The following is a 16,953-nucleotide window of genomic DNA, read 5'->3' on the forward strand; positions in this document are numbered from 1 at the left end:
CTTTAAAAGAGAAGACATTGAAAATGGACACAGTTGAGGACTCCTTACAATATTATACTGACATTTAAGACACGCCTTTGTTTTTACAGATCTAAACCAAGGCATAAGGGATGAGCTAAGTATTTACTATTATAGATATATTACCGTGTTTTCTCTTCCAACAAAAATTAAATAAAATATTAAGTGATTAGATATTTGAAAATTATTAGCCTCTTTAAGAGATTCTATGAACTGCTAACATCTCAGATGATAATATCTTAGATTATAACCTAATACCTTTTTCAGAAGATGCCCCTTCATTCAGGATTTGGATTGCTCGGCGAATATCCAAGTTGAACAATGCCACAGCAGCAGCTCTCTCCCATTCCCCTTCTTGTACAAGGGAGTTCAAAAATGGCCCCACATCTACATCCGTTCCTTTCTTTATCCACCCACAAAGTTGTAAAGCTAAGATTCTCTCTTCATTTAAATTTTGAATATCACTTTGCTTATCCAACCCACTCCAATTATGTCTGCTGCTTTCCACCATTCCTAAAAACAAAAAACATTTATATATTGTTTTGTTATTTTGAAATATATTTTGAAAATAAGTCAGTTTTACAGAGAACTATTTCGACACATTTAGAATATTTAACTTCTTGACCACAATTTTATGATAGTGTAAATATGAAATATGCCCCAAATATAACATATTTTGCATGTTTTTAAATACAATAGCTCCTTGAGTTACCAAAGAACTACTGAAATAAGAGCAAATGCTCAGATGAACTGACCGCTTCAGAGAAGGTTCCCTGGCTACCTAAACTAAATTAGATACACCTGTTATTATCTAATTCCCCACTCATTGTTTCCTCTATTTCCTTTAGCACTTTACATGTGCTCCCATGTAGTTATTAATTTATTTTTCAGTCTTATCTCTTCTCCCACTAGCACGTAAGCTCCAAAAGGGCAAGTGTCTTGTCTGTTTTATTCACGAGGTACCCCTACTGTCTGAAATCAAGTAAAGTACTCTTTCTTCTTTCTCTGTATATTAAAAAACAAGATTATAGACTTGAAAGTACATTGAAAGTTTAAGGTAAGTAATAACTTTAACATACAATGTGAATAACTTGAAGGCTTTTTTTCCCCTTACTAATTCAGAAAATCTCATTTATCATTCTTTTTTCAGAACAAAACATTGCTATTCTTGTAGCATTATTTACATTGCAATGAAGGCAGTTGATCCTAATGACAGAGTAATTTCACTTAGAATGATACTTAGTGCCAAATGACGTCAAAACAAATAAAGGTGACACTTAAGAACTGTAATAACTAATTCTTAAATGTCCTAAAAAGTTTTACCATCAAAATTGTCATTACCTAATTATGTTTTCTAACAAAAAGGATTTTCAGAATAAATTACGAATTAGGCAACATGAATGTCCAACATTACCAACTTTTTATTTTTTGTAGTAATTTACATTTTATAATTTATAGTAATTATATATTTATACGTTTACATCTAATACTGCAATTATACATCTGTAAATAACTAGATCAACAAAACAGTTTCTAGAATTCCTCATTCAACTTGTTGGTTGTAGGCAGAACTGTTAAGAAGGGCTCTATTCCTGTCCCCCTGGTAACCACATTCTTGTGTCATCCCATCCCCTTGAGTACAGGTAGAATCTACAACTTGTCTCAAGATAAAGAATATAGCAGAGATGAAAGCATTTTGCAGATATAATTAAGGCCCTTACTCAGTTCACTGAGTGAATCAAGGGAACATTATCCTGTGTGGGCCTGACCTAACCAAGTAAGTCCTTTGAAAGAAGGTCTAGAGGTAAGAGAGAAGCAGCACAAGACACATCTCCTGCTGGTCTTGAAGAAGTAAAAGCTGCCATGCTGTGAGAGGGTCTATGAGAAGGCCACGTGGCAAGGAAGTATGAACAGCCTCTAGGGAGCTGACAGCAGCCTCTGGCCATCAGCCAGCAAGAAAATGGTTACCTCAGTCCTACAGCTGCAAGGAACTGAATCCTGCCAACAATTCCATGAACTTGGAAGAGCACTCTGATCTCTAGAAAGAAATACAGTTTGGCTGATACCTTCTGGTTAGCCTTTCTGAAACTCTGAATAGAGGACTCAGCTAAGGTGTGCCCAGACTCCTGACCCATGGAAATGATGAGATAGTAAATGAATGAAAATACACCCTCCAAAGTTAATTTAGCTGTAGTCATTCTGGTCAAGGAATTAAACATATAAACAAACCCAAGCAAAAATAAGAAAATATTAAAAACTTAATTCTCATTTGCAAGTTAAATTACATAAAATTTTCCTTTTTTTTTTTTTTTTTTTTTTGAGATGGAGTTTTGTTCTGTCACCCTGGCTAGAGTGCAGTGGCATGATCTCAGCTCACTGCAACTTCCATCTCCCAGGTTCAACCAATTCTCCTGTGTCAGCCTCCCAAGCAGCTGGGACTACAGGTGCACACCACTCCGCCAGGCTAATTTGTTTTTAGTAGAGACCAGGTTTCGCCATGTTAGCCAGGCTGGTCTCAAACTTCCGACCTCAGGTGATCTACCCACCTTGGCCTCCCAAAGTGCTGGGATTATAGGCATGAGCCACCGCGCCTGGCCTATTTTTACTCTTTTCAAGTATTCAGACTAAGTGATTTTTAAGAAAAATTTTAGGCCAGGTGCGGTGGCTCATGCCTGTAATCCCAGCACTTTGAGACACCGAGGCGGGTAGATCACCTGAGGTCGGAAGTTCGAAACCGGCCTGGCCGACATGGTGAAACTTGGTCTCTACTAAAAACACAAAAATCAGCCAGATATGGTGGTGTGTATCTGTAGTCCCAGCTACTCAGGGGGCTGAAGCAGGAAAATCACTTGAACCTAGGAGGTAGAGGTTGCAGTAGCTGAGATCACCCAAGCCTGGGTACAGAGATTCTGTCTCTTAAAAAAAAAAAAAAAAAAAAAGGTAAGATAGTACATAGCAAAGGTCTAAACTCTCCATTATACTTAATTCATACTTGTAAAAACCTTGTATGATTATCTAATTTTAGGCTGTGACAAGTCTAAAGTACTATGCATGTTAGTACATATTTTATATCTGATTTATGAAAAAGTTTCAAGATGTGTTATTTGTAAAATTTGGAAATTCAAAAAATAGTTAATTATACTTGAAGTTACTTATTTTTTAAACTGACCATTGGAAACTATTGCCAATTCAAGTCAAGAAGTTAAGAGGAAACTTCTAAAAAGAAGTTTCCTTACTTTAAGAGCACTAAAAAGCAGCAGCATGCTACTTTATTTGCAACCATGAGGAGAGTCAGCCTACAAAAAAAATCACTTTTAGCTTATGAAAGTGGATCTTTATAATGTGAAAACTCATAACGATTAATGATAAAGTTAATAAAACACTTAAAAATTAAAACATTCATTCTGATTAAAAAATTTTTAATAAAACACTCATTTGAAAATCAAAACATTCATTCTATATAACATTTAAATTGTCAGGGCAGAATTCAGTCATTAAATTTCAGGTAGAGGCTAAGATGTATTATAAGGTATTTATTTTCACATCTCTCCTATAAAATTTTGGATTCAAAGCTGGTATTTAGCGATAATAAAATTTTAAAACAGGTGAGCAAAAATCAGCAATTTATTTTTCAAGTGATTCCTTACAGCTTAATAATATAATAATATTCTAATTTCTTTAGAGTTTTTATAGAAATCATGTCATGGAATAGAATAGAGAAAAATACAGTCACGTGTTGATTAACAGTAGGGATACCATCTGAGAAATGTGTTGTTAGGCAATTTCGTTGTTGTGTGAACATCACAGAGTGTACTTACACAAACCAAAATGGTATAGCCTACTACATACCTGGGCTACATGGTATAGCCTATTGCTCCTAGGATATAAACCTTTACAGCAAGCCTGTCTAACCCACAGCCCAGGAAAGCTTTGAATGTGGCCCAACAGAAATGTGTAAACTTTCTTAAAACATTGCGAGATTTTGAAGAAGGGACTTTTTAAAAACTTTTTTTATTTTTTAGCTCATCAGCTATCATTAGTGTATCGTGTGTGGCACAAGACAATCCTTCCAATGTGGCCCAGGGAAGACAAAAGATTGGACACCTCCACTTTATAGCAAGTTACTGTACTGAATACTGCAGGTAACTGTAACACAATGATAAGTATTTGTGTACCTAAACACAGAAAAGGTAAAGTTAAAAATACAGTATTAAATCTTATGGGGCCACCATCATATATGCAGTCAATTGTTAACATTAATGTCATTATGCAATGCATGACTGAGTATGAATTTAAAGAAGTCACTGCAAGGAGGTGAAAATATTAATATATTCTGCATGTTAAGAACATGGTTATTGTATCATATTTTTTTTTTGCTTAGAGACCTTTTTATTGATTACTATGCTACAGTGGATGATTAGGATTATCAAATAAGCAATATGACATCAGTGTGGGTTTTAACGTACAGTTATGAGTTTAACATATAAATTTTTAATATGGCTCTGAAAATGAAGTAAAATATATTTATGCATGTCATGCAACGCTAAATAAAATTGTATGCCCTAAATTTGAGATTGTCCTATAAATAATAGGAAATGTTTTATTGATGGCTGCAAGGAAAATAAGTTTATTTAAACATTAAAAATCAGGATTCAGGCCAGGCTCACGCTTGTAACCCCAGCACTTTGGGAGCCCGACGCAGTCAGATCACTTGAGGTCAGGACTTTGAGACCAGCTTGGCCACTGGGGCAAAACCCTGTCTCTACAAAAAATACAAAAATTAGCTGGTATAATGGCATGTGGCTGTAATCCCAGCTACTTGGGAGGCTGAGGCACGAAAACCACTTGAACCCAGGAGGTGGAGGTTGCAGTGAGCCAAGGTTGTGCTACTGCACTCCAGCCTGAGTAACAGAGAAAGAGATTCTTATCTCAAAAAAAAAAAAAGGAAAATTAAGATTTAAACATTTCTTTCAAATCAGCAAACCGACACTATGCTCTTTGTAGCTATTAATCTGTTGCATTTTAATATCTATATACAAAGCAATAACATTATCCAGTTTATAAGAAATCCTAGCTATTTTTCCCTTGAAGTCATTTTGTCTAAAAAAATTTCTCAGTTCTCTAGATTACATTTAAATCCCACCCCCCACCCAAAAAAAAAAAACAAAAAAACAAAACAAAACAAAACAAAAAAAAAACGAGAGACACAGGGTCTCTATGTAGCCCAGGCTTGCTTCAAACTCCTGGGCTCAAAGGATCCTCCTATCTCAGCCTCCTGAGTAGCTGGAGCTATAGTGCTTACTCTTTTTTTTTTTTAAGTAAATATAGCTATGTTGTAACAATTTTATTTTGATTTTTAAAAAATGAGTCTCTTGATTTTTAATCAGGGCTTTGGGGTCATGGGGGATTAGTCAATGTCACAGTCATAATGACGCACTTATTCAGGGAAAACTTTAATTTTCTTTGTCTTCTTCAAAAACAGCTGCTGGAACACCTCAAATTAAGCAATGTTCATCTAAAACACCTTTACTGAAACTTGACTCCTTGGGCCAAAGGAAGGTCCTTACTGTAGCTGATAGTACAAGTAGACCTTCTCATGTACTTTTTCCAGGCATCACTGCTAGACTCCCTGCCACCACCAGTGTGCTTTTCTCCTTCAAAGTCACCTCCAATCTCAGCCCCACTTGTTGGAATGTTGACGTTTACAATGCCACAGTCTGATCCTTTAGGTCCGAGCCAGTGCAAGATTCTGCCCAGATCTTTGGTAAAGATGCTACTTGAAAGTCCCTGTTTTACTTCATTATTCCATGCAAAGACCTCTTCTTCATTGTTGAATTTAAAGACATAGAGAATCGGAGCAAAAGTCTGTGTGTGTGCAATGGATGCACTGTGGCCAAGACCTGTCACAATTGTCGGTTCTACATAATTTCCAGGGCGATCCATAACCTTGTCCTCATAGACCACTGTGCCACCTTCTTTCTTTACTTCTTCCACTGCTCCAAGAAACATGCTCACTGCCTGCTTAGTGTGGAATGGCCCACAGAGAACATTAGAGTCCCATGGGTTCCCAACTCGGATCTGTGCATAGGCCTTTTTAAGTCTGTTTACAACCTCATCATGGATGCTTTCATGCACAAACAGTTGCCTCGCAGTGGTACACCTCTGGCCAGCTGTTCCCACAGCAGCGAAGAGAGCTGATGGAACAACTAAGTTGAGGTCTGCATCTTCAAAGGCAATAATGGCATTATTTCCTCCAAGTTCCAACAAACTTCTCCCAAACCTCTCCTGCACCATCAGAGCCACCTGTTTTCCCACCTGAGTGCTCCCAGTGAAGGACAGCAGGTTCACTCGTTCATCTTTGGCCATTGCTGTGCCACTATCTGCTCACCACAAGTCAAGGAACAAATTGCACCAGGCAGCCTGTTGTCCTCCAGAACCTTGGCTATTATCTTTGTGACAGCCACACTAATCAGGGAAGTTATTGGAGCTCCTTTCCAGAGGCAGACATTTCCACAGATCAAGGCGATGGTGTTGTTCCAGCCATACGCTGCCACAGGGAAATTGAATGCAGGGATGATTCCAACCAGGCCTACAGGATTCCACTGCTCGATCAGTGCATGGCAAGGTCTTTCAGAAGGCAAGATAGGTCCTCCAATCATCCGTGATAAACCAACAGCATAGTCACAGATATCCACATACTCCTGAACTACTCCCACACCTTCCACTAAGATTTTCCCCATCTCCAAAGACACCAAGCTTCCTAGTACTTGGATCTCCCGCAAGGCATCGCCAATCTGTCTTACTATTTCTCCTTGTTTTGGAGCAGGAATATCTGCCCAGATTTTCCATGCTTCTCTTGCTTTTACGGTGTCTTCATAGTCTGCAACACTGGCCTGACGGACTCTTGCTACAGGCTCGTTGTTAGCAGGACAGTAAGTGATAATAACCTCTCCCCAGCCTCCCCAGCTTCCATTATACACACCCTCGTTTTCCTCTAGGAGGCCCAGCTCTTTCAGCCACGAATACTGGGGCTGATTGATCAGGAGAGTGGACATGAAGGCGGCAGGCCTGCTCCAAGGATCAGGGAGCTTGTTGGTCTTTGCAGTGTGCACACACAGCATATGGGGGAGGCGCCACATACTGAGCCTAGAACTTGGGGTAGAGCTTACTCTTTAAGGATTAAAAATATTCATGATGGATGAAAAGCAGGTCAATATTTTTTATACAACTTTCTGCCATCTTAAAAAAAAAAGGAATTATACCTACTAATAACACTGTGAACTTGCTATACAGGACTGTAGAAGAGATTTCCTCAGAGCATGCATTTTCCTCATCCTGGGTTAATTTCAGCCCTTAGCCCATTCAACAAACTAGCCTCTCTCAGTTCCTTTGCTCCTTATCTCCAGTAGTCTACACCTCCAAGACTTTAGCTACTCCTTTCACAGCCATATTCGAAACTGTCCTCCTTCCAAAGAGCTAGTGTCTAACCCCATGTAGCCTTCCAAAAATCTCAATTTCTTATATTTTTCACAATCTCACAGTGTCTTCACCCCTATTATTTTTACTTATCAGTCTTATCCTGTCTTCATTTTTCATTTCTATCCAAATAAGATCCCAAGGGTCAAGTGAATCACTCTCTCGCCAATATAGTAAATTATCTTGCCCTGCTGTCCTTTATTCTACCTTTTGATAAAATAATATTAACCCGTAATCTTCCCATGTTTCTCTCCTTCCTCGTTGCCCATGGGCAACACCCCCCATGGGCACCGAGGAAGGAGAACTGTCCAGACCCCCAGGCACAAGCAGTGCCTGAAGAGTATCTTAGTTTATAGTATTATTGCTCAGCTGTTTCCTTTATATAATCCTGCATAATCACATATTAGTTTAAAGAATTAGTGCTTGAAGTATAACTTACTGCTTATATATAGTTTACATAATCATACTTAATACTTATATCTACTTAGTTCTATATAATCTTTGTGTATAATCATATAGGTATTGTAGTCAGAGCTGTACTGACACATTTAGTGCTGATTTATATAATCCTTCCATATAACCATATAGTAGTATGTAGTAGGAGGAATGCCTAGAACAGTCACACAGCAGAAGCAGTAGATGGGAAAACAGCCAGACCAGAACAAGAACCAAAGAACCAGGCGTCCCTGCCTGAAAGGGCATATGCTGTGTGGCAGGCTTGGAGCAAGTGCCTCTCCTCCTGATAAAGGAGTTGTAGTATCGGGCATCCAGTTCCTGTGGAAAGTAGGCCTCAGGCCTGAGATCCTGGAAGTAACCAAGGGAGAAGAACCCCTCTGGGAGGGAGAAGAACCCCTCTGGTGTGACCAGTCACGGCGGCTATACACCCTGTCAGTCTTTTCTCACTTCTGTGTTGGCTCAAATCATCCTCCCATAAATATCTTAAGAGCATACGCCTGTCAGCTCCCACTACATTAAGCTTACAGTATCCTCCTATTAGAAATCCTTTGAAGTCTCCAGCCCTCAGATAAGAAGTGTTGCACATGATACCTGTTGCATACAGCCCACCTCCTTGCCTCGGTGGCCTAATGGGGGTGGACCCCTTTTCTGTATACGACCCTCTACTACTGCGCACAGCCCACCTCTCCGCCCAAGTGACGTAATGGGGTGGCCCCCTCGCTTGTAACTCATGTGATTATGTACGCCCTATTACTAAACCTATAGATGATGACCTCACTCACGACCCTGCCCCCTGCTTGTACCTAATAAATACAGATGCTCTTGGGCATTTGAGGGGCCGCCACTGATCTCCACTCACAGGTGGTATGGCTCCCCAAGTCCAGATGCTGTTCACCAGTTCTTCAGTGTCCTGTCTCTTTACTTCTCGGATCCTGCACCTCAACACAGCATAAGGGATACCCCATGACCCTGTGGGGCCTCCACAGCCCTACATCCTCTTCTCCATATGCTCTTCCTACAAGCTCCCTGTTACTTCTCAACAGGAGTTATAAAATGAGAAATCCCTCAGCCTTTGGTCATTGAACCTTAAACAACCTGCATACGGCATCCTTTCCTCTGGCAAACGTGGAGGTGTGCACCCTTGTATCTAAAGCTAAATAAACCTGTGCTCTGGATCCCATTCCCTCCTATTTCTAGAAGTTTTGCTTCATTCCCTTCTCTCTGCATATTTAACCTCTTTCTGTGGGTTTCTTCCAATCAGCATTTAAACATGCTTAAATGAATCCCATGTTGAAAAGAAAAATAAAGCAACACAAAGCTCCTGGTTCCAGATTTGCCTCCTCGTATGAATATCATTTCCTCTTTTATATAGTCAAATTTCTTGAAAAAAGTATTTATAATTGATGACTTCATTTCCTCAACCCACTCTGAATTTCTAATCTAACTGCCATTGGCTATCCATACAACCAGTGAAGACCTTCTCCTATTCCTAAAATCAGTGTGTCCTTTTTAGTTCTTATTTGGCTGGATCTGAAACATGGAGCACTGCACAATTGACCTCTCTTCCCTCATCCATGTGAATACATATTACGTTGGTGCAAAAGTGATTTGCGGTTTTTGTCATAAAGATCTTTCTCCTACATCTCTCGACAATTCTACTCAGCCTCCTTTAAGCCACCTCTTTCTGTTCTTACTCTGAACAATTCCATCTACTCCATCAAATGTCATTTATTTAAAACATACATTATATTCCTCCCTTGAGCTTTGGACTCATATCCTATTGCCCAAGGGACATCTGTACCTAAGTATCTTGATTTCAACTTGCTCCAAAATAAACGCAAATACTCCTCCGATGTTGTTTCTAATTAACATACTTAAAATTAACTAGTTTCCCAAACTAAATATGTGTGTGCTATCTTTGACTTTTCCATCTTCTCCAACCCCTTTATCTACTTAATCATGACTTAATCATTAAATTTTGTCCTATTCTCTAATGTATCCACATTTCTCTAGCCCCTCTGTTACTAACTTTGGTAAGGATACCATCACGTCTTGCCTCCTTACAGCAGGCTTCTATCAGATGTCCCTACTATCACTCTTGATCCACATTTTTAAAACACAAATCTGTCAAAATCCATCCATATCCCTGCCTTACAAGATGAATCTCCCTAAATTCTTAGCATGATTTCTAAGTCTTTCCTGAGTTAGCTTATTGCTTAGCTTTCTAGCCTCCACTCTTTCCTCACTTGCTCTCTCATGCTGTCTTCCAGGCATAATAATGTGCTATGCTCTCTACCCTCTGGGCCCACTGCATATGCTGCTTCCTGCCTGGAACTTGTTTTTGACTGTACCTCCTCTGAGAAACCTCTCATCCCTGCAACCAGATTAGGAATCCTTCCTGTATATAACCGTTTGTTCTTCCCTATGTTATAACTGCCTGTTTACTTGTCTATATTCTAAATTAGAATGTAAACTCCCCAAGAGCAGAGACAACTTTGAACCTGCTCAATCTCCATGAAGGAAGAGATTTATATATCTTCTTGAGAGTTATGTCTCTAGTTCCTAGGATAACTCCTGGCATACAGGGAGCATGTAATAAATACTTGCTGAACGAATGAGCTTACTTCATATTGTAGTTGTAAAAATTAAAGTAACATGGGAAAAGAAACTAATTCATAGCAAGCACTTATATATATACATACTATTTGTTACCAAAATTAAAATCTAGCTGTGTGCTGTAATAAACTTGTGTATTAGGTTACTGTAGACAAGATGGCTCAATGTGTTGGCTTACCATGTGATGAATTATTAGAGACACAATTAGAGGAAAAGGTATGGCCAAGTAGAACAGAAGACTGAAATCTAAGAGTGTCATATTTGACAGTATTTCTCTACTTTTCACCTTTAGGTAGTAGATACAAAAATATCTATACCAAACAAAACAAAAAGCTGAAAATCTAGCAATGAGAGCAGCGAGAGAATGATGAATGAAGAAATCTTTCCAACAGTAGCCTTTCTTTAGTCTGGGTCAAGACTATTTTGACTCAAGGGTGGGATACTCAGTTTGTCTCTAGTGCACCAGAAACATAAAGATATTACATTTTCCCCTTTTGCTTTTCATCAAAGGTTGGCTTTTCCTTAAAATATATCAAACTACAACAAACACAATAACTAACCTCTAAATAACTGAGTACAGTGTGTCCTGATCTACTATACAGCTAAGACGCTATAAATCCTATAAACTTGGTGTTTAATTCTTTGCAGCAATGGACAATGGCTCTAAAATCATGAACCATGGTACCAGGTTTATTTGTGGGCATAAAACACTATTTGTTCCCTTTTACCCATGTTAATAAAAACAGTGGCTTCTAACTAAACTTATTCATTTTACTATTTATAATAAAGGTCACTTTTTTTGGTGGAGGACTAATACAAAAACAAGAAAATCAAATTGATCAGTAAGTAGTCTACTGTATCTTTCAGTAAAGTGGACCAAAGTAATTTGAACGACCTTAAAAAAACACAATAACAGTTTAACTAAAACACTTAACCTACTCTAAAAAATTTTATTATTTTGTATTTTGTTTGTATGGTATTGATACAAGTTCTGTAAAAGTTCAAATTTACTGCTTCTATTACTGCTCTTTGACCAAATAATGTTAACTACTTTTCTAATAGCTTGACTTGGGCCCAAATGTGCCTTATGAAAAGCTGGAAAATAAATCCTAGGTCACAGGTTGAGCATCCCAAATCTGAAAACTGAAATCCAAAAGGCTTCAAAATCTGAAACTTTCTGAATGCTAAGATGATATTCAAAGGAAATGCTCATTGGAGCATTTTGGATTTCAGAATAGGGCTCAGTCTCAAAGTACGTAATATAAATATTTGAAAATCTGAAAATATTTGAAACACTTCTGGTCCCAAGCCATTTTGGATAAGGTATACTCAACTTGCAATTCTAATATAACCCATTATTCAATTCCAGTAAAAGAAAAGGAACAACTGTTTAAAGCAGTCATAAAAAAAAGTTTGGTTTTTGTCACCTTTACTTTATTCTTTAATAGTTTACCATACCAATGTCAATCCTACATTAACTCACACATTAATAAATTCATTCACTAATTCACCAAGGACTATTTCAGGTATAATTCTTCCCAGGCCATATTTCATATCATAGTCCTTGCTGTTAGCTCAATGAAAGTATTTGGGGACTGAAACAAAAAGGAGTCTCCTTCAATTAGAGATCTTTTAATCCAGTTTTCAAAAGGCAAAATGCTGTGATAAAATCTGAACTAACAATCAGTAATCTATAAATTGTCTAGCATAAAACCTCTCAAACTGGGTTTTCAGAAAAATAATACTGAATAAATGTGTGAATAGATTTAAGAAAGTCAACATCACTTCAGAGAATTAAGACTTCCTGCAAAAAGGGTTTTGGATATAAATACAATTATGCATTTAACTCAACAATTCACTGAAATACCTAATCAAAAAACAGAAAAAGAATATTTAGGTACATGATCCTGAAATAACTAGATAATTTCTGCCAAATGATAGGAGCAAAATAAAGGTATAAAAGTTATAAACATATTGGAGAAAATGAAATGGAATTTTCTTACCCAAAGATGACTTTACAATTGATTTAATTCCTGCATAAACCAACGATCCTTTGTTGCCTGGAGATTTCTGATCCATATCTTCTGTATATTGCTTCATAAGTATTTAAATGCATAGGAAATACTAGTGATGATGCGTAATAAAATATTTCAAAGCTAAACTTATTTTTATTTGGAGCCAATTCATAATAGGTGTCAGTGCAAATAAAGAGGTTCTACTCTACTGCAGAGATACTTTTCTTCCTCCTCCAGAATCTACAAAGTGGTATTTCAAGTTCAAGGGTTTAGAGCAATTTTACTTCATAATGTTAGTATTATGTAACTTGTATTTATATATAAACCATTCAACGTATTTATAGACTGACCTTTCAGCAAACTTCAAGAATACTTCTACCTGATTCACCTCACAAAATTCACAATGCAAAGGATATAGTGCAGAGTATACCAGAGTGACTTGAGCTGTGGATCTTCATTTCCAGCTAAAATGTGGTTTCTCCACACCTGCTCTGTATCAAGTCCATACCTCGATAAAGCCCGAAGGCGCATCTTCGTTGCTATATCTTTTTCTAAGGAATTATCATTTTCTTCTTCTGTACATTCATACAAATGACGACCACAGGCCCACATTAAAGATGTAATTGGGCTCCAGGCAAGAGATATCCTTTCAAAAACAGTGAAGTCAGACATTGTTCGGTTGGGAGTTACAACTATCATTCGATTTTGACTTGTTGGATGCCATGCAAAGGAAGCAATGTAATTGTCACAAGGTTGTACACTTCTTTCAATTATTGTGGGCTCAGTTTCATCCCCAATGGGAGTGGGTGTATGCTGCATATCATATAATCTAATAATATTACTATCCCTTGTTAAAGTGGCAAGTAGACCAGTCCTAGTGGGACACCAGGCTACTTTTGTTAAGGGTTTTGGTTGCTCAGTCAAAGTCAAAACTGGCTTCTCAAATTTTCTAAGATCCCATATTGCAACCTGACCTTCATAGAAGGAAGCAACACGATCATGGAAATATGGGTCTACTGTCACACCCTGAACAGCTTTTGTATTTACAAACATCTTTTGGCTTGTATTCCGAAGATCGAATATAGCTAGGTTACGATGCATACCAGCAAGGAGAAGTTTCTGGTCTCGTGGAAGCCAACAAAGAGAGAGACAAGCGTCATTCTGTCCTAACTCATAAAGAGGTTTTGTTACTAATAATGTTGTTTCAGTTTCACCTGCTGAAAGTCTCACTTTTTCCATGGGAACTATATCAGGAGTGTATTTGCTGCAGATATCCCATATTAGCACTGAAAAGTCAGCTCTGTGCTTATCTAAACCAGCAGCAAGCCAGTTACTATCCAGTGGATTCCAGGCAAGAGTATTACACTGTCTTGCATGTTTTGGAACAAACTCTTTTCCTATCAAATCTTTGAATTTTGAGTTATGATCTTGGCCAAGACTTGTAAGTACAACTCGACCATTTGCTTGTCCAACTGCCAGCAGACATTCAGGATCATAATTGAGATACCAGGCAACACATTTCATATAGGGTGTATCTGAATTTATTGACAGTAACGTAGCTGCAGAGTCTTCAGATAAACGTAAAGATCCAGCTTTGAGTTCCGAATTCACAGTAGATTCCACATGATAAAGACTTAGTTCTGAGTCACAAACAACAAATCTATCAACCTGGTGTGGTGCCCACAAAATATCTGGTTTGGTACCGCTCATGTTTACTGATGTGCTCAAAGGGTCCACTCAGGTCCATTCACTGAAAATATTTAAAAATAAAAAAAATTTAAAATACCAACAAAATATAATTCTTACATTGAATAAACTATTTAGAAAGTCAAAAAATTCTCTATTCAAGAAACTTCTTTTTCAGTAGATTTGTATTTCTTCTATCTGCTATGAATTCAAGAAAATATTTATTGAAAAAAGGGAGAAAGAACAACCACTTTCAATAAAATGAGCCAGTAGGAATCTGAGACTCCCATCCTGGTTGTATTTCCCATGATCAATTATCTTAATTGCACTATTGCTAGAACCTTCAGTTTAACTTCAGGGTTATAACAACTTCAGTGTGGTAAGCAAATTATTAAGTGTTATGCCTTTGAAGGGGGGAAAACTTAAAAGCATTATGAATCATGTTCCTAAGCAATAGTTGAAAGCAGCACTGCCCAATAAAACTTTCTGCAGTGGCAGAAATGTTCTATGTTCATGCTGTCCAATATGGTAACCACCAGCCACATGTAGCTACTGAGCACTAGAAATGTGACTAGTTCAAATTTTAAACCTTAATTTTAACTAATTTCAATATAAATAACCATATGTGGCCATTGTAATGAACACTATAGATTTAAAGTACAATGCCATACTAAGAGCTTTCTTCAGTTTTCAGTAATAAGCAGCAGCCTTGAACGGCAGAATAAACACTGGAATGTACTGAGCAAACCTGAGTTCTAGTCCTAGCTCTGCCTATATTAGTTATATGCCTCAGAAAAGTCATTGTGTGTGGGGAACCCCTTTGTTTTCTCATATACATAATGTAAGAGTTGCTTTAGATTAGTATTTCCCAAACCTCAGTCATGTAGCAACCTGTGCCATTAATATTTTGCTTTAAACTGACTCATTTTTAAAATATGAAAGTTGACTTTAATCTCTTCATAAGGTCCATGAATCATGGTATGCTATGCTAATTGTATTTTTTAACATACACTGAAATATATAACTATTAAAAACGTTTGTGTTTTATCTACGAAGCATCTTATGACCAGTGATACGCACATACATTTGGAGAAACTGAATTAAGTGATCATTAGAGGCTCTTTCAGTTTTCGGTTCTGCAAACTTTGAATAAGTGTTAAAGTAGAATTTTGAAAAAAGTAAATATTCTAGCATTAGATGCACAAACTAAATATAGCTATAGTTTAAAATGGTGTTTCAATAACTAAGGTTAACCACAAAAATTTAAATGCCTATTTCTAACTGAGGCTGGCAAAAGGAATAGTTTAGATTCAAAATAAGTGAACATACTTAAAATCTTCATTGCAATTAGTATCTGTACAACTAGGTTGTCAGTTCTCATAGCATAAAGCTATGGTTCACTTATCTCCCTATCCTTAGTGCTACATATAGAGCCTGGCATAGACTTCTAATAGACATACTAAATAGTTCAACTCAAACATAATTGCTTTTCTTTTTAATCTTGCAAGAGTTTCAGTTAGGAATTACCAGTCTAAAATTTCATAGACTCATATAATTTAGACCAGGGGTCCCCAACCTCCAGGGCCACAGAGCAGTCCAGGTCCCTGGCCTGTTAGGAACCAGGCACACAGCAGGAGGTGAGCAGTAGGTAAGGGAGCAAAGAAGTTTCCCCTGTATTTACAGCCATTCCCTATCTCTGGCACTGCTGCCAGAGCTCTGCCTCCTGTCAGATCAGCAGCAGCATTAGTTTCTCACAGGAGGGCAAACCCTATTGTGAACTGTACATGCAGGGGTTCTAAGTTGTATGCTCCTTATGAGAATCTAATGACTGATGATCTGTCACTGTCTCCTACCACCCCTATGTGGGACCGTCTAGTTGCAGGAAAACAAGCTCAGGGCTCCCACTGATTCTATATTATGGTGAGTTGTGTAATTATTTCATTATATAGTACAATGTAAATAATAGAAATAAAGTCCACCATAAACGTAATGCGCTTGAATCATTCTGAAACCATGCCCCCATCCCCTGTCAGTGAGAAAACTGTCTTCCATGAAACCAGTCCCTAGTGCCAAAAAGGTTGGGGAGTACTAATTTAAAAATTTTTATACTGGTTTTATTTCCTTCTTTGGTATTTCTCAAGCCCAGGATCAATCATTTCAATTATATTCTTACTAGCACCCTCAATGTCTTGACTTCCTTGCCACTTTGGGTTTGCCTTTCCCCAATCCCAGATCAACCCAATTATTTACCATCTTGTCTCCTCACTCAGGCTTCTAAGTGCTACGACACTGAGCATAGTCTCAAGCCTCTGAAAACCGATTTCAGGAAATCAAGGTATACAACATATCTGGTATGTGGTGCTGGCTCAGCTTTTCTTTTAGTCATCTTTCCCCCATCCTTCAGAAATTCTGCTTTATAGGCTATAAGAGTAATAATTCTTTTACAATAAAAACTTGACCAGGCTATCCTTCCTTGCTTAAAATCCTCTAATGGTCTCCAGCTGCTCTTAGTATAGCGTTACAAATCTTCAATCTAACCTATAAAACCCTACATGCTTTTGGTCTCTGCCTACTGCACACGCCTCGTGGCACAATATTCTTGCTGTCCTTTTATATAGTCCTTTTCACTTCCTAGAGTATACCCTCCTCCCCCATCACCATACCTCTGCAAATGATGCTTCCTCTT

At 37.8% G+C, this 16,953-nt stretch overlaps 1 protein-coding gene and 1 pseudogene across 6 annotated transcripts in view; both read right to left on the minus strand.

The window, feature by feature from the left end:
- MIOS (meiosis regulator for oocyte development) overlaps nt 1–16,953 on the minus strand; it is a 41,751-nt gene that overhangs the window by 21,485 nt on the left and 3,313 nt on the right. For all 5 annotated transcript variants that reach the window (XM_032287138.1, XM_032287134.1, XM_032287135.1 and 2 more), the window contains 3 exons: nt 12,998–14,331; nt 12,570–12,668; nt 277–531 (listed from right to left, as the gene is read on the minus strand). In XM_032287138.1, coding sequence (XP_032143029.1) covers nt 277–531; nt 12,570–12,668; nt 12,998–14,291 — 1,648 coding nt within the window. In that variant the 5' untranslated portion in view covers nt 14,292–14,331. The remainder of the gene's footprint in view (nt 1–276; nt 532–12,569; nt 12,669–12,997; nt 14,332–16,953) is intronic.
- LOC116557592 lies at nt 5,323–8,899 on the minus strand (annotated as a pseudogene). The gene is made up of 2 exons (XR_004271590.1): nt 8,889–8,899; nt 5,323–7,742 (listed from the first exon to the last, which is right to left on the minus strand). The product of XR_004271590.1 is annotated as an alpha-aminoadipic semialdehyde dehydrogenase pseudogene (transcript).

This window comes from Sapajus apella, unplaced genomic scaffold (genome assembly GCF_009761245.1).
Source record: "Sapajus apella isolate SASKATOON/1434 unplaced genomic scaffold, GSC_monkey_1.0 scaffold19, whole genome shotgun sequence".
Lineage (NCBI taxonomy): Eukaryota > Metazoa > Chordata > Mammalia > Primates > Cebidae > Sapajus > Sapajus apella.